Raw genomic sequence first — 15,361 nt, 5'->3', positions numbered from 1 at the left:
GTATCTTATCAATGTTGATGTCACAAAAAAGGGTTAATTGGCAGATCTCGCGTCAACTTCTTGCCAAGATTTATCTTTATCCAAGCGACGTGACAATAGAAAGCTTACTAAAATAATTTAATAGAACAAAGTGCAGCCACCTAAAGCAAGGTGGTGCTAAGTGATAAAAGGTGATATGGACGTATTAATTAAACATATGCTTACTGCTTTGTCTTTCTATTTTCTTTTTTTTTTCTTAATTAAAATTTGGTCGATGATCAAATCTTTGGATACTATTGGAGCTGTTATCATTACTGTCAAGCATTTTTTAAGTTTTCTCCACCCACCAATTAAAACGACATCATTCTAATCTTTCCCTTATTTGAAAATTGGAACACTGCTAATGATCACGTAATACGTTAACATGATCACTTTACTGCTAATGTTACATTTTCCTTTCTTTTCTTTTTTTTTTTTTCATAATTTGAGACCAAAACATTCGACCGTTATCGTTAAATTATATATTCATCTAAAAACCATAGCTGATATTTACAAGTCACGCTAAGTATAATATTAATTAATTAAAACAATGATAAATGTAATTAATCAACACAAATTTCACTATTTTATAATATGAAATATAATATTTGTGAATTAGACTAACTGATTCTAATGTTTTATTTATTAATTTTTATTTTCCATCTCACAAGCTACAAGCCTCACAAAATTCCCCTGTTAAAGTACAGTGTGTATTGATGATACTCGTCAAATTAAATCATCATCATAAAAGACTGTTTAAGAGTTTTCGAGGGTACATTGGAAATGAGTAAAAATGAGACCGATATTATTAATAGGTTAGAATTAAAATCATCAATATTCAATACGGCAAATCAGACAATACTTTAACGACTCGGAGGCCTTTTAAAGATATGGTTGAGCATTTATTAACCTAAGCTTTCATTTTATCTATTTTGCTTCTTAAATAAAGCATTTATTTATTTATTTAAAATCAAAAAATGGAAGAAATTACCGCATTTTATATAAACTAAAATATAAATTAAGGGGGGGAAAAAAGCTGAAAAGCAAAAAAGAAAAGAAAATCACAGGAAGAAAAACGAAAGCTTTGGTAACGGAGGAAAGGAAAGAAGCAAATCTGAAGAAAAACAAAAGCGGCAACAGCAAAAACGAAAACGGGAAAAAAGAAAAAATTGAAAATGGTTTCAGTTCATTGAAACAGATCGATCTCGACAGAGAGTCAAGTAGTAATCGATCTGTGCCTGCATGACAACGCATTCAATGCGATAGATCCGAGTGGTTCGGTACGACATTCGTGGCAACTGTAATTGAGCATTTAAAGTTTAATTTTTTGTATCTCTCCAAAAATTTGAGATCTTAACTTTACTCCCGCCGCTCAACGAGCTTTCACATTATCTGTTTTGACTTCAATTTATGGTAAGTCGACCGGACTGACTCCAGCCTATCTCAAGCTGAGTGGGTAGTGTATTTTAGGTGTGTATGTATTTCACTTGTTTGTTTTGAAGTTTAGCTGGAGGCGAATTATAGAAGTTGAAATTTCAGTTAATTTAGGGTTTGGCTTTTAGTGACTGCCGGTTATCGGGATCTTCTGTCTGAGGATAATTTAGGGTTTCGAGATTCAGGGAATTAGCTTCGGGATTGACTAATGAGTGATTTGCGTTTGAATTTGGTGGCTAAACTTGGAATTTAACTAGTTTTGTTGAAGCTTGTGTGTTGCAGCAATTTGTGGAAATAAGCTGTTTCATTTGTAAATTATATCTGGATGTGAATTTGTGATTGTGAATGATGAGCTGTTGGGTTTGGTGCGGTGGTTTTTTTATTACGGATTGTGAGGGGTGGAGGGGGAGGTTGGAGAGGTGATTTTTGGAGCGGGTGGGTTTGGTTTGGCTTGGTTTACAGCGATGCCTCCTTCTCCGGCATTGAAGTGTTCTCCTGGGAGAGAGCTGAGAGGGGAGAGTCACAAGCGAGGGCGAAGTTTTGAGAGCGGAATACTGTTCAGAGAGAAAGATGATGACCTTGCTTTGTTCAATGAAATGCAGACCAAAGAAAAGGAGACCTTTTTGCTTCAGTCGTCTGATGACTTTGAAGACACTTTCTGTAATTTTCTAAACCGAGTTGACGTCTTTATTTGGATTTATGTTGCTACAAGTGGAACAATTTCCATTTTTGTCTGATTCCGCGGTCTAACGATGCTGAATTCTTCTGTTTTGTTGTGGACTGTTTTTTGCAGCTACAAAACTGAGACACTTTTCGGATATCAAGCTTGGAATCTCGATTCCTGTTCGAGGAGAGAGGAGTGACCTGCTAAATGCAGATGGGGAGAAGAATGACTATGATTGGTGGGTCATTTTTATTTTCTTCTCCTACTTTTATTTTGAGCAATTTTATCCTCGTATTTATTCTCCGGTTCTCTGACACTCAACGAACTTATTAAGTTTGCAAGTGACTGACCAAGAGATAAAGATTGCGCCTAAGTGAGTGTTGTGTATGCTACACGTGTAATTCAATAATGCATTTTCCGGCTATATATTTTTCAAGAAGATAAACATATGCCTGTCAGAAACTTTCAATTCCCAAATGCTTTAAAGTGAATTCTTATTATTTTACTGCTAGCACCTAGAAATTATCTCCCCTTTTCTGTTCTTAAGCTAATTATTATTATTCTTGGCATTGGTCGGATCCCTAACATCACTGATTTTGAAGGTTGTTGACTCCTCCCGACACCCCTCTTTTTCGTTCATTGGATGATGAGCCGGCACCAGTTAATGTTGCACGGAAGGGCAGGCCTCGGAGCCAACCAATTTCTATATCGAGATCATCAACAGTATGTCATCAGACTCTATGTCCTTCTCATAATTCCATAAAAAGTTGCTTAAAGTACTCAGTACATACATCTCTGTTCCATGTCTTTTACATCAGATGTGCATTTTTATGTAGATGGAGAAAAGTTACAGAAGCAGTAGGGGTAGTCCAAGTCCAAATCGCTTAAGCCCATCACCTCGATCTGGGAATAGTTCATTCCAGTCAACGAGAGGAAGGCCGTCTTCAGCGCCTCAATCCAGTCCAACTCCTGCTCTGCGGTCTGCTACTCCAACACGGAGGCCATCTCCTCCCCCAAGTAAATCCTCTACATCTGCACCGAGGTCTTCTACTCCAACTCCACGGAGGATGAGTACAGGTTCAAGGGGTACTGCAGTCTCACCAAGTGTGAGGGGAACTTCTCCCATAAGGACAAGTCGAGGTAATTCTGCCTCTCCAAAAATTAGGGGATGGCAGTCAAATATCCCTGGCTTCTCTTTGGAAGCACCACCCAATCTTCGGACATCCTTGTCTGATCGACCGGCCTCTTACGTGAGGGGTTCCTCACCAGCATCGAGAAATGGTAAGGATTCAACTTCAAAATTCAGCAGGCAATCAATGTCTCCTACTGCTTCTAGAAGTATCAGTTCTTCACATAGTCATGATCGAGATCGATTTAGCTCTCATAGTAAAGGTTCTTTCGCATCTTCTGGTGATGATGACATGGACTCTCTACAGTCTATTCCTATTGGTGGCTCCGACTACTCAGTGTCAAAGAGAGTTGGTGCATATCCAAATAACAGAGCTCCAGCCTTCTCTAAGAAATCACCAAGAATTCTGTCCTCAAGTTCTGCTCCAAAGAGATCATCCTTTGATTCTGCCCTTCGCCAAATGGTATTTTTATTGCTTGGGTCATTTGGTCAATGTGCTTGACTGCTGACAATGTAACTTTGGTCCTTTGTTTAATTGTTAAATTCTAGATCTAACTGGTTTATGTGCTTGCTTTGGGCAATGGTTAAATTCATAATTCTACCCATGAGCTGTTAGTTTCTTTAACTTGTCTTCTGAGTCTGATGTGGGTGTGTGAGTATGTGCTTGCCTTCTGTCTCAAGTAAATACTGAATAAAATTGGCTCTGCGTTATTGATGGCAAAAACAAATAGAGAAAGGTAACATAAGTGGCCGGTTTCCTTGCAAGGTTTCTAATGTATACTTAGTAACTAAATCACATGTAGATTAACATATCTATTATGAATAGCTCAATCTAAACAGCAGATGGGAAGCCCTTTGCATGTGTGCGTGTAAAGCTTGACAAGCTCTTTGTGGTATAAATCGATTCTAAATAATAAGTGCTGAATGCTGACAATAGTAATCATTGGTAGGGAAATGAAACAAGATTTGTGTAACATCAGAAATTTAATGGCTTTAATTCGTTTTAACATTTTATATAATTCACTTAAATACTTGATATGGTACATGGTCCATCTTCATGTATTAAGGGAAACAATTAATTTGGTCTTTGTAGCCAAATCCGTAAAAAATCTCATCATTTACTTTATTCTTGTGTTACTATTACACCCCTCAGAAAATGTTCGTCTATAGGTTTTGAATTTCAAGGATGTTACCATAATGAATGTTCTTGTGCAGGATAATCGAAGAAGTCCTCAGAATATGTTCAGGCCGCTCTTATCTAGTGTCCCGAGCTCCACTTTCTTTGCTGGAAAGAGCAGTTCTAACCATCGCTCTATGATATCCCGGAATTCTTCAGTTACAACCAGCAGTAATGCAAGTTCTGATCAAGGTATAAGTGTTGCACATGACACTGAAGGAAATGAACACTGCCAGGATGATGTGACAAGTGGTTGTGGGAAAGTACTGTATTGTGATGTTCAGGAAGAAGTGTTTTCCTTTGATAAGGTGGATTCGCTAGATGAAGAAGATAGGCATGAAAGACATGAGAAGTCACCTAACCATCAGCTTAGTGGCTTGGACACGGATCCTTCTACGAAATGCAATTCTGATGCCTTTGAAGAGTTCAATCATCATGGCACTGATATTGATGTAGATCCAACTTCCAAAGCTTTGACTCTTAGGGCTGATTCTTCTGAAGTTTGTAGTTCTGGAACTACTAGACTGTGTTCTCGATGTAATCTCCAGTATCGTGTCATTGAAACAGTAGAAAGGGACATTAATCTTTGTCCAGATTGCAGAAAGCAAAATGATCTTGTGACTGTCACTAATCCAGAGAGAGCTGTAATAGCTGCAGAAAATTCCTCAGTGTCGTCCATGAAGATTTCTGAAGATAATAAACCATTTGATGAATTAAACCCCCAAATGATCATATCTGAATTGCAGTCACAAGTTTCTGATACGGTTGAACCAAGGGTTTCTGAGGTAGAAAAAAATGTTGCAAAAAGCCAAACTCCCAACTCTGAGCAAAGCCAAATATACTGGCGTGAAAATTCTACAGCAGGTTCTCCTTTGGAATGGGGTGAAGAGAAGCGTAATTATCTGCAAGATATGGGACAACCTGATGTTGGTTATGATCTGGCTGATAGGGACACGGAAGGTCAGCGATTGCAGCTCTCTAATGACCATTTAGATATGAAAGTTTTCACTTCAGAAGGTGCTGGCATTTCCTTATTGCTGAAGAGGTCAACCAGTATCAAAGGGCCTGTTGTTCAAGGCAGGACTTTCACTGCTACTAATATACCTTATGAAGATCTGTCTTATGCAAGAGACAGTTCAAACAGTTTGAGAAGCTCTGTCGGACATGGAAGTGTCTCTGCTTCATCTTCAATTGATTTCAGCTCATCTAGACAATCAGACACTCGTGTACAGCGGCAGTTAAGTGGGAGGAAATTGGACATGGAGAATTACAGATGTGATTTGAACACAAAACCTCAAAGCATTGGGTCATCATTACCTGGGAGCTCAATCTATACTCATCAAGTTTTTGGTCTCGCAAGAAGCACACATGAAAATTCTGAGGCCTCAGTTGGTGATGTGAAACATGGTGTAGAAAGGATGCCAGTTACTTCTCAATCTGAAGTGCTTGCTTCGGAAAATAAAGAAGCAGGCATTAACAGTATAGCTTTTACTGACGTAGCAGTTCTTGAGGAAGGTATTCTTGGACATAATGAGAGCAGTAGAACAGTGGATGCTTCTACCTCAGAGTTTTCAAGCCATATGGCCGGTATTCAGTCAGAGCAAAATTCAGTGGCATCATTTCCAAATTATGAAGACCGTACTTCATGTGAAAATGGAGAAGAGATTCCAAAGATTGCAAGGAGTGCCTCTGATGTGGAAGCATCTGTTATCATTCCTGAGTCTTCTTACGAGGAGGAACATTCCATGCTGGACAATGGTCCTGATGGGATGGATGACGCAGAAGTTCCTTCTCATAGCGCTTTGGCTACAATATCAGAAATAGAAATGGAGAACAGCTGTCAGAATCCCCTAAGTTCACAGATGGCAGAGGTCTCTCCTAGGTCAACAAGCATCACGAATGAATTTCAGGAGCCTTCTGTTCCTACATCTTCAGATAAGGATATAACAGCTGTTCCAAACCTCAATATCTCAGATCATGCACATGGCATTTTAGGTATGCTTTGTCTTGCTGTTTTTTTCCTTCGAAATCTTACTAGGTTGGATTAATTTCCTCCTGATAACTATGGGATTTAATGTTCACCTGCGATAATTTAGAACTGATTATGATGCAGAACAGGAAATGTTTTTGTTGAATATGTATACTGTTAGAGTTATTGGGATTTTTTTTTGTTATTTTTTGGTCTATAATTTGAATTGGTTTTCATCGTTGCAGAGTTCTGGATTGGTGTGGTCCTAGGGAGTTCTATTGCTAGTCTTAGAGGACTGTTTTTTTTTTTTTTGTGTATTCCTCTCTCTTTGTTTCTCCGGGATAAAAACAGACACAAACACACTATTCATCTTGTTAGTCCATTGAGAAGAACAATGTGTCATTTCTTTTTTCATTGATAAATTTTCACAAAAGATAATATATTTTATGGTCTCAACATACTTTTATCTGTTAAAGCTTTGTTGTGATATAGGAGCTGTAAGTTTCAGCACTGTCTTGATAAGTTTTCTTTTAATGCTTGGTAGAGGAGTCAACTGTATTGGTAGAGTCTCGTGGAGGAAGTAAGGCAAGAAGCTTGACACTAGAAGAAGCAACAGATGCAATACTTTTCTGCAGCTCCATTGTCCATGATATAGCCTATCAGGCTGCAACCATAGCAATGGAGAGAGAAAGTTCGGTGCCATTGGAAGATTCCCGGCCAACAGTTACAATACTGGGAAAATCCAATTTGGATAGAAGGAACCTACGTGGTAGGGCTGTGGGTAAACAAACTTCGAAAGCCCATAAAGCCAGGCAGAGGCGAGTAGAAACAAATGAAAAGCCTCCCCTTATCGAGACTGAGAACGACGAGAATGCTGATGAATCTTTGATTCAAAATGTGGGGCTTCCTAATAAGGGGGATAATCTGAAGCCTCCAAAGCTGGAATCCAAGTGCAATTGCACAATAATGTGAAGTCTTTCGCTCAGACCATGCTAGCAGTTTCCACCATTGTTGCTCTGTTAGTCCGTCCGGACGGGAGGATGCTGAGATGAATGCTTGTATTTTATTGGTTTTGTGTTTGAAGGGCTGTTTGAATTATCGCCAATTGGTTTTTTGTTGGGTCCAATTTATTTGTAAAAAAAGGGGAAAAAATCAAAAACACCACAGGCTGTTGGTGGCATAATTGTAAAGCTCCTATTTTAGGCTGATGATATTAGTGAGAGGCATTGGCGGATCGTGTTTGTTCCAGTCGCCCCATTTCATTTTGTTTCAAGCCGTCTGTTACAGGTATAACTGGTAAATGCCCTCCTGGTCGATTGTGGGGGCAAGGAAAGCGTAGATTTGCTTGGGGGTAATAGAACAAAATCCGTAAATTAATCTGAAATTATTACATGGATGTACTTACAAATAATTTCATATGCGGATAAAAATAGGTATTTGAGTAAAAGAAGATTGTGGGTGCTGGTGATCTAAAATGAGGGATCAAATATGAAATTATTTGATAAATTTACGGATTTAGTTCTGTTATCCCCAAGCAAATCCATGCTCTCTTTGCCCCACGAATTCCATCACTATATGGCTATAATTTCATATGAGTCAGCAAAGCAATTATTAATGTTTTAGGTACCAATTAGCTAATATAGATGAAAATAGAACACGGTCAAAATGATGGCAGCACGCCAGTATCATTGCTTTTTAACATCGGGCAGCAATAGAAAACCAGTATAGGATAAAGAAGTCATTTGGAGGCGATATGAGAGTTTAGTATTCAAGTTTATTTTAAAGTTTTTTGGAGGTGGGGTGCATGAAAAAAAGGATAAATTAGGAATTAAATGTGGTATAATGAGATAAAAAAGTTATTTTAAAAATTTTTAATGAGATTAATTGAAAAATGGGGGTAAAGGAGATAAAATGAAGAGTCAAATATCAACGTTCATTATTAAGGATAAAAAATTAATTGTTTGACGAAAATACAGCCCAAGTTTTTTATTTAAAATGCTCCCACTCCATTGTTGAGCACTTTATTTCATAGTTATTCACTAAAATAAATTAAGAAAAAACATTATATATCACATTCCTTCTAAATACAATTTTAAGTGTGATTTATTAATTTTCTTTTTAGATGTTTTATTGAAATAACTAATTTTTTTTAATAGAAGAAATAATTTTTTTAAGATAAAAAAAAAATTTCAACCCTAGAGTGGTGGAGGATGTGAAATAATTAAGGCTCTTTTCGCATAAATTTTTAAATAAAACATATTTAAGTTGAGTTTTATTTATAGAATTTTTATAAGTATAGTTTGTCTTGAAAAAAAAAAGAAAGAAAACATTTAAGTTGTTCTGTTGTATACTTTGAAAGTACTACTACTAGTTTTGTTAGTATGGAAATGTGGGCCTTTTGATTGGACTTAAATTTTTTATCTTAATTATGAGGCTTCAACTCGTTATTGATTAGACCCAGTACACATAATCTGGCCCGTTATTGATTTGGCCCATGACCCCAAAGAGAGGTACTGTACTACTGACTACTGTACAGGAGATGATTTTTTGATCTTACGTTCTTGCTATCTTGTTTAATGAGGTGATCTAAAAGAGCTTTTAAAAGAATTTGGATTCGATAGGATTTTGTACCTTTTTCTTTTCTTTTCTTTTTCTTTATTTTTTTTTTAACAAGACTGTAATAAATTAATAATTAATCCTATTGTAACCATTGAGTTTACAACGCCTTTGTTTTAGAAATTTAACAAACTACTGATTTAATAATCCTAAATTAACTCTGCTGGTTTTTAACTTCATTGAAGTCATTTTCTCAATCAGTATGATTAATAGTTAAGATTCAAGACATATGGTTACGTAAATTAAATTTAAATCCCATATTAAGTTAGATTATATCATAACTAGTAATTAATCTATATTAAACCCATTGCCAATTTTTTCTTTCATATAATTAAATTCAAATTATCTTTTCTTATTTATCCTTGAAACTTAATTGCATCTCATATTTGAGCCATCCCAGGTCAATTATAAAATACAGGATTTTGTAATATTATAAAATATACCATACTTTTAAATTAATGCGCACTGTGTTAGTCATTTCAAGATAATACGCGTTACGTTAGTCAAAAAATCCATACTTATCTTTAATATTACTATTGAATTAAGTCGCTCTGATCTAATACGGAATAAGACGATGCTTGTTTTCTAATGCTTTAAAAGTATCTATATGCGTATTTACGTATAAATAAAATGCATGACTTGTGATTTTCATTCCCATAATTCCTTTAGCCTCTGGTATAATTTTTATAGCCACTTCCAAAATTGCCTGTATAAAAAAAATATGGGAAATTTTTTAAGTACAACCTTCTCGTTTCTTCATAAATATTTTCCTTACCGAATATTGATCACTTCTTTTACAAAACAAAATTGCCCATACGAAAGAAGTAGTTGCAGCTTATTTATTGCAATTTAATTAATTTATGAATTGAAGGCAAAACTAACAGCAGGTGTAAAATGGAACAGGTGACTTGAGCCCAAAAGGAGGATAATCCAAATCCTCACCATCTTGATTTTTTATTCTTCTAAGCTAAAATTATCTTGGAGTCAAAACAGAAGCCAAATAATTAAACAATCGAAGTCTCAGCTTGGTAAAGGCACTGGAACTTGAAGTGATCAAAACGACAATATTTTATGCTGTTTTGATTTCACTTAAGTTGACGCGTGAATGGCACCTGGTGGTTTGTGACACGATTTAAAAATGTTATTACTCCCAAGTCTAAAAGTGTTTAGTTATAATATAACCGGGTGAATCCCGGGTCAAACAACTGAGAATTTAAAAATCTAATTGTCAATTTGTTAAACAAAAACAATTAATTGCCGGAAAAAAATTACTATGAATCAATTTAAAAAAAACTAAGGTTATAGGATTCGTTCTCAGTATTCAAACTATAATTTTAATACTTTCTTATTTTTATATTTTGTCTCACTTTTACCAATTAATTTTTATATCATTTAATTCTCAACTAACTATGTGTGTGGATAAATATGGAATCAAGTACCTAATGTGCCACAACTATATTAATGTGTCGATATTATGTCAAAATACCATACAAATTCAAGGAAATCTATAAATTAACATGACATAAAAATAACCAGAAAAGAATAAAATAAACTTAAAACTCACTTGAGAAAGTAATTAATTTTATGATTTGAACTTTAAGCTTCACCCTTCACCTTAGCTTAGTAAAATTAGCCACTCGTATTGAAAAAAAAAACACTCTTTTTATTATTTGACAAACTTCTGGAATATATTACAAGAAAATTTATGCAAAAAAAAAAAAACAAGAAAAGAATAGAAAGAAAGAAATCCTAAGTTACACTCTATCCTCTCTCGGTTTAGCTCCTCTCTACTCTTGGCTCTCAGCTTTCTCGCTCCTGGCATCTCCTTGCCTTTTATAGGCAACGAATGCATCCTTCTTTATTTATTTTATTATTATTTTATTTTATTTTATAATATATATTTTTGAAAGGTGTGATGGTCAGGTGGCCAAGATGGCCACTTAACCATCATGAGCATTGTTACTCTCTTATTCCTTTTTTTTTAATTTTTTAATTTTTTAATTTTTTAATTTTTTTTTTAATTTTTTTTATTTTTATTTTTGTAGTATTTATTTATTTCATCTCCTTAATGATGCATTCCAAATTGCTCCAACAATCCTTCTTTGTTCCCGCTTTCAATTCCAATTTCCTATTTATTCCTAAAAAATATTTACAAGATAAAAATTAACATATTGCGAATTAATTTAACATAAAAAATATTTGAAGAGTATTAAAATAATTTAGAAATACTGAGCGCATTAATCAACATAATAAATGAAAAACTAATAATTTTATCCTTATTAAATGTATATTTTTTAGTGTCAGTCATTTTGGTTGTTGTTGGAGCTGATTTTGGCCGGAAATGCATTTAGTGACTAACAAACCTAGAAACAGGATATATAAAGCTGCTTCTAGTGCATTCTCATAGATTCCATTCGAGAAAGATTAGAGTGAAAGAGAAGGAAAGATTGTTTATTGTGTTCTTTGTAATCACTTTATAATCTCTGGGTTCTCTTATTGTTTTTTGTGTTTGTTTGGTTCTCTAATTGAGATCAAATTTGAGTTTTTTTTTGTGCCATTTGATTAATCTTGAGTCAGAGATAGGTCTTGCATGTATTGAATTTAGCAAACAAGGGGATTTAATTCATAACACCATAGAAGCTCCCCTTATAACTAAGCTGAAGGTGCTCAACTTATGCATGGAGAGGATAGACAAAAATTTCAATAGTTTGATCAAGAATTGTGATGAAGCATATCTTGGTGAAAGATTACAGGCGCTGGGAATTAACGACTGGATTTCTGAATCAAGCAAGTGAATGGATATTCTGAAGAATGAAGCCGGTCATTTTGAGAATGAACTGACCGCACTCACATTGAAGTTCAAAGTTAAGATTGCATGAACGTGGTTATCGATCTACTGAAAAAGACATATGAGTGCTGGAATGTGAACTAAATACTTGATTTTGACATGTCATGTGTCATTTGTTTGAAAGCATGATATGTCATTTAACAGAGCTTAAAATGAAACCCATGTTATTGAGGCTGTCATCTAAGACAATAAGCAGCACATAAACTCAGTGAAGTATTTGATCACTTGAAACGACTGAGAATGATGTCATTTCTTAAAGCCCTGTTATGAAGTCATGCCGAAAGCAAGTGGTCAAGGCTGTTAAGTTAGTTAGAATAAGCGGGAAAATCAGCTGGTAAAGAAAACCAAGAAACTAGGTTATAAAAGGCTAAGCTCTGGAGTCGTTCAGAAGTATCTCAAAAAATGAGTAGTGTGGAAGAGAAAAAGAGAGAGAGAGAGAGAAAGACAGAGAGTTAAAAGCTTGTATTCTCTGTATTCTTCTGATGCTCTTTGTAATCCTTGAAATCAATAAAGGAGAAAACATAGTGTTTGTTTCCAGTGGATGTAGGCACCATTAATTGGTGTTGAACCACTTAAATCTTGTGTGTTTTGTCTTCTTTTTGTTTCTAATTCTTGATTCATTAGAGCTACGTGTGTGTGATTTTTGGTAGATCTTATGTCTGAGTTAGAGGGTTAATTGGTCTTGGGATGAATTTGATCTCTACAATTGGGGTCAAATTCACAACAATGAGCTTATATTTCGAATGCTACTTTGTTACAGGTAGAGATTGAGAAGCTTATTGGTCTCATGTGCTTGTGTAGTATCAAGAAAATGGCTTTTAAACTTGCGCATGAGATGGCCTCATGGGTTTCAAATCTTTTATCGTTAGACGAAGACATTCTGGAAGAATTTGTGAGGATAAGATCGACATTAAACACGAATCTTTATGGTAGCGCGGAAAATTGTGTGCTTAAGAAATTCGTTTTTATATTTGAATATATGATGGCACGCCTGTAGGAAATGGAGCCTTCTCAAAGAGTATCCCATCATCAACTAATAGATCTTAAAGATTTGTTGAACAAATTCTTGAATGATGTTATTGAGCTAGACAATATTAATGAGTTCCATATCGAGATTGATGACGTCTTGAACAACCCTCAAAATGCCGTCAAGGTCATGAGTGATAGAATTCACCGTTCTGAAGAAGCCTTTCAAAAAAGGGCTTCTAGTGTTGCTAAATACATGAGTTCATTCTCGGTCGTGGAGAAACAGATGCAAAATTTGAAAGTAGTTTTTCTTATGCTTAGATTGTTTAGTAGAGTTGTACGCGTTGAGTTAGAAAATTGTTAATTTTTAGTTTTAAAATTCTGGAAACTTGGAAATTTAATAGATTGTATGTGGGGCTAATGATCCGGATAGAACTAGGAGTTTTTGAAGGCTCAAGTTTTAAGTGTTAGGCAGAGTCTCAGTAAATGGTCGTTCTAGGGAGATTAGTTAAGGATGAATTTGTATTAAATAATATATTTTTGTTTTTGATTATTGGGATGTGCTAATGACGTGTTAGATTAATAGGTGGAAGTTTAAGGGTTATTTTAGTTCGAGGTAAGTAGACGCATCCATGATGAAATTATGGTTTCATTTAAATGTTCTTGAAGTATTACTATTATTATTTTCAATCAAATTAATCATTTTTCTAATATGTTGTGTTGTACCATCTACTATTATAATTGTTAATTGCTGTAAGCCTTTTGATTTGTTGAATGAATGTTCATTTTTAACTAAATATTGTTTGCTCAAAACTTTGATAAAAGTCTAATAGTTGAAAAGTTATAAGCCTTTGGAGAATCTGAATGTTACAAAGTAAAAGAGAAACTATTGATACTCTTTATTATCTAAATCATGCAGCTTGAAATTAGTTTATTTTCATTTTGTTGTGTCCTGCAAAATTTTTACTGTTTTACTACGATCGTATGATTTGAGTACTTTTGCGTTTACTTGACTCCACTAAATGTGCACTTTTGCGCTAAATGTGCACTTTTAGTGACAAAATATTTCTTCGTTAAAAAATATCAAAATTTAAAAACTTTTTACCAGGTTATTTTCAGCAAAAATTAAGTTTTAGCGACAAATTTTAAATTTCATTGCCAAAAATTCATGTACCCTATTTATATATACATTTATTTCATTCTTTATTTTTCTAATTCTCTCATTCCCCTTGCGTTTATTCTTTAATTCTCTCATCTCTAAATATATAATTCTCATTTTCTAATTTAATATCTACTTATTTTCCCTTTTATTTTTAACATGGTGTAATTTTTTTTGCTTATCTTATTTATTCTAACTTATATTATTATTATATTTGTGTTTATTATGTTAACTAATAATTGTGTGTTTATCTGTAGGGAATATTGAAGATCAATTACATCAAGATGAAGAAAATCAAGAAATTTATATTCATTTGTAACAATTTTCTTTCAAAAATGGGATATTAAATTTTTTAATCATTTTTGTATTGTTCATCAATAATAATCATTCTTTTTAAATTAATTAATTCTTTTTTTATCATAATGGTGTTAATTGTCATTGTAATTTAGTATTAAAAATGATAATATTTTAACAATAGTAATTATAAATAAATGAAATAAAAACGATACCTTTTAATGATGAAATAGTTTTCATTGCTAAAAATACTTTTAGCTACGAATAGGGATGGCAATTTAACCCGGACCAGACCCGGACGAACCCGGATAATTCGGTTCGGATTCAACCCGTACCGGATTAAAATAAATCCGGTATCCGGATTAAATTTTATTGACCCGGACGTATCCAGGTCCGGTTCCGGGTTTGGATAAACCCGTATATCCAGAACCCGTACTCGGATATCTTTAATTTAAAATTATTATTTTTAATATAAATAGAAAAAAAAAGAGATGCCCTAATTTCACACTTTCACAACCTAGCCGCCACCTCCATTCTTCTATTCTCTTCTCATTCTTTTCCTCCTTCAACTCTTCTCTTCTCTTCTCTTCACAAATCATGCTCTTCTCTTCATCAAATCATCACCGTCACTCGTCATATCTTCGTTGTGTTCATGCTCATCAGCACCATCAGCCTTCATTTGGCCGCCGTTTGTCCACCTTTGCCAATCGTAATCGCGGCTGTGACGTTGTGGTCGTCATCATCGTCATCGTCCGCATCATCATCATCAATAGCCGACGTTTGTTGCTTCGTCGGACACCGATCCTTGAAGTTCATGAACTGAAGTCGTGAATCGTGAGTTTGAATTGTAGTCTGTAGACATGAATTTTGTATTTTGTGAATGTTGTGTTATAGATTTGTATTTATGAATGGTTTATTGCTGTGAAACATTGAATTGAATGGTTTATTGCTTTGAAACATTGAAAATTTTACAAATTGTATTTGATTTTTAGGAATTTGGGTTGTATTTGATTTTTGTAGAACTGGGTTTGTATTCTTTTTATTTGTATGTGATTCGGGTTTAAAAACCCGCAATCCGGAAACCTGG

At 34.6% G+C, this 15,361-nt stretch overlaps 1 protein-coding gene across 1 annotated transcript; it reads left to right on the top strand.

The window, feature by feature from the left end:
- Positions 1–1,025: 1,025 nt before the first annotated feature.
- LOC102618260 (uncharacterized) lies at positions 1,026–7,639 on the top strand. The gene is made up of 6 exons (XM_006483982.4): positions 1,026–2,112; positions 2,246–2,354; positions 2,719–2,839; positions 2,953–3,708; positions 4,461–6,417; positions 6,936–7,639. Exons 1-6 carry the CDS (start codon positions 1,917–1,919, stop codon positions 7,361–7,363), a joined length of 3,567 nt encoding a protein of 1,188 aa, XP_006484045.1. The 5' UTR covers positions 1,026–1,916; the 3' UTR covers positions 7,364–7,639.
- Positions 7,640–15,361: the final 7,722 nt, after the last annotated feature.

The sequence above is a fragment of the Citrus sinensis genome, chromosome 4, assembly GCF_022201045.2.
Source record: "Citrus sinensis cultivar Valencia sweet orange chromosome 4, DVS_A1.0, whole genome shotgun sequence".
In the NCBI taxonomy this organism is placed as follows: domain Eukaryota; kingdom Viridiplantae; phylum Streptophyta; class Magnoliopsida; order Sapindales; family Rutaceae; genus Citrus; species Citrus sinensis.
This window is presented reverse-complemented; position numbering and strand designations above follow the sequence as displayed.

What these genes read in the sequence shown, in the direction of transcription:
- LOC102618260 (XM_006483982.4), top strand. Translation starts at nt 1,917, where the DNA reads ATGCCTCCTTCTCCGGCATTGAAGTGTTCTCCTGGGAGAGAGCTGAGA. An exon ending in TGACTTTGAAGACACTTTCT is followed by an intron (nt 2,113 to 2,245) that starts GTAATTTTCTAA and finishes TGTTTTTTGCAG; the next exon opens with CTACAAAACTGAGACACTTT. An exon ending in CTATATCGAGATCATCAACA is followed by an intron (nt 2,840 to 2,952) that starts GTATGTCATCAG and finishes ATTTTTATGTAG; the next exon opens with ATGGAGAAAAGTTACAGAAG.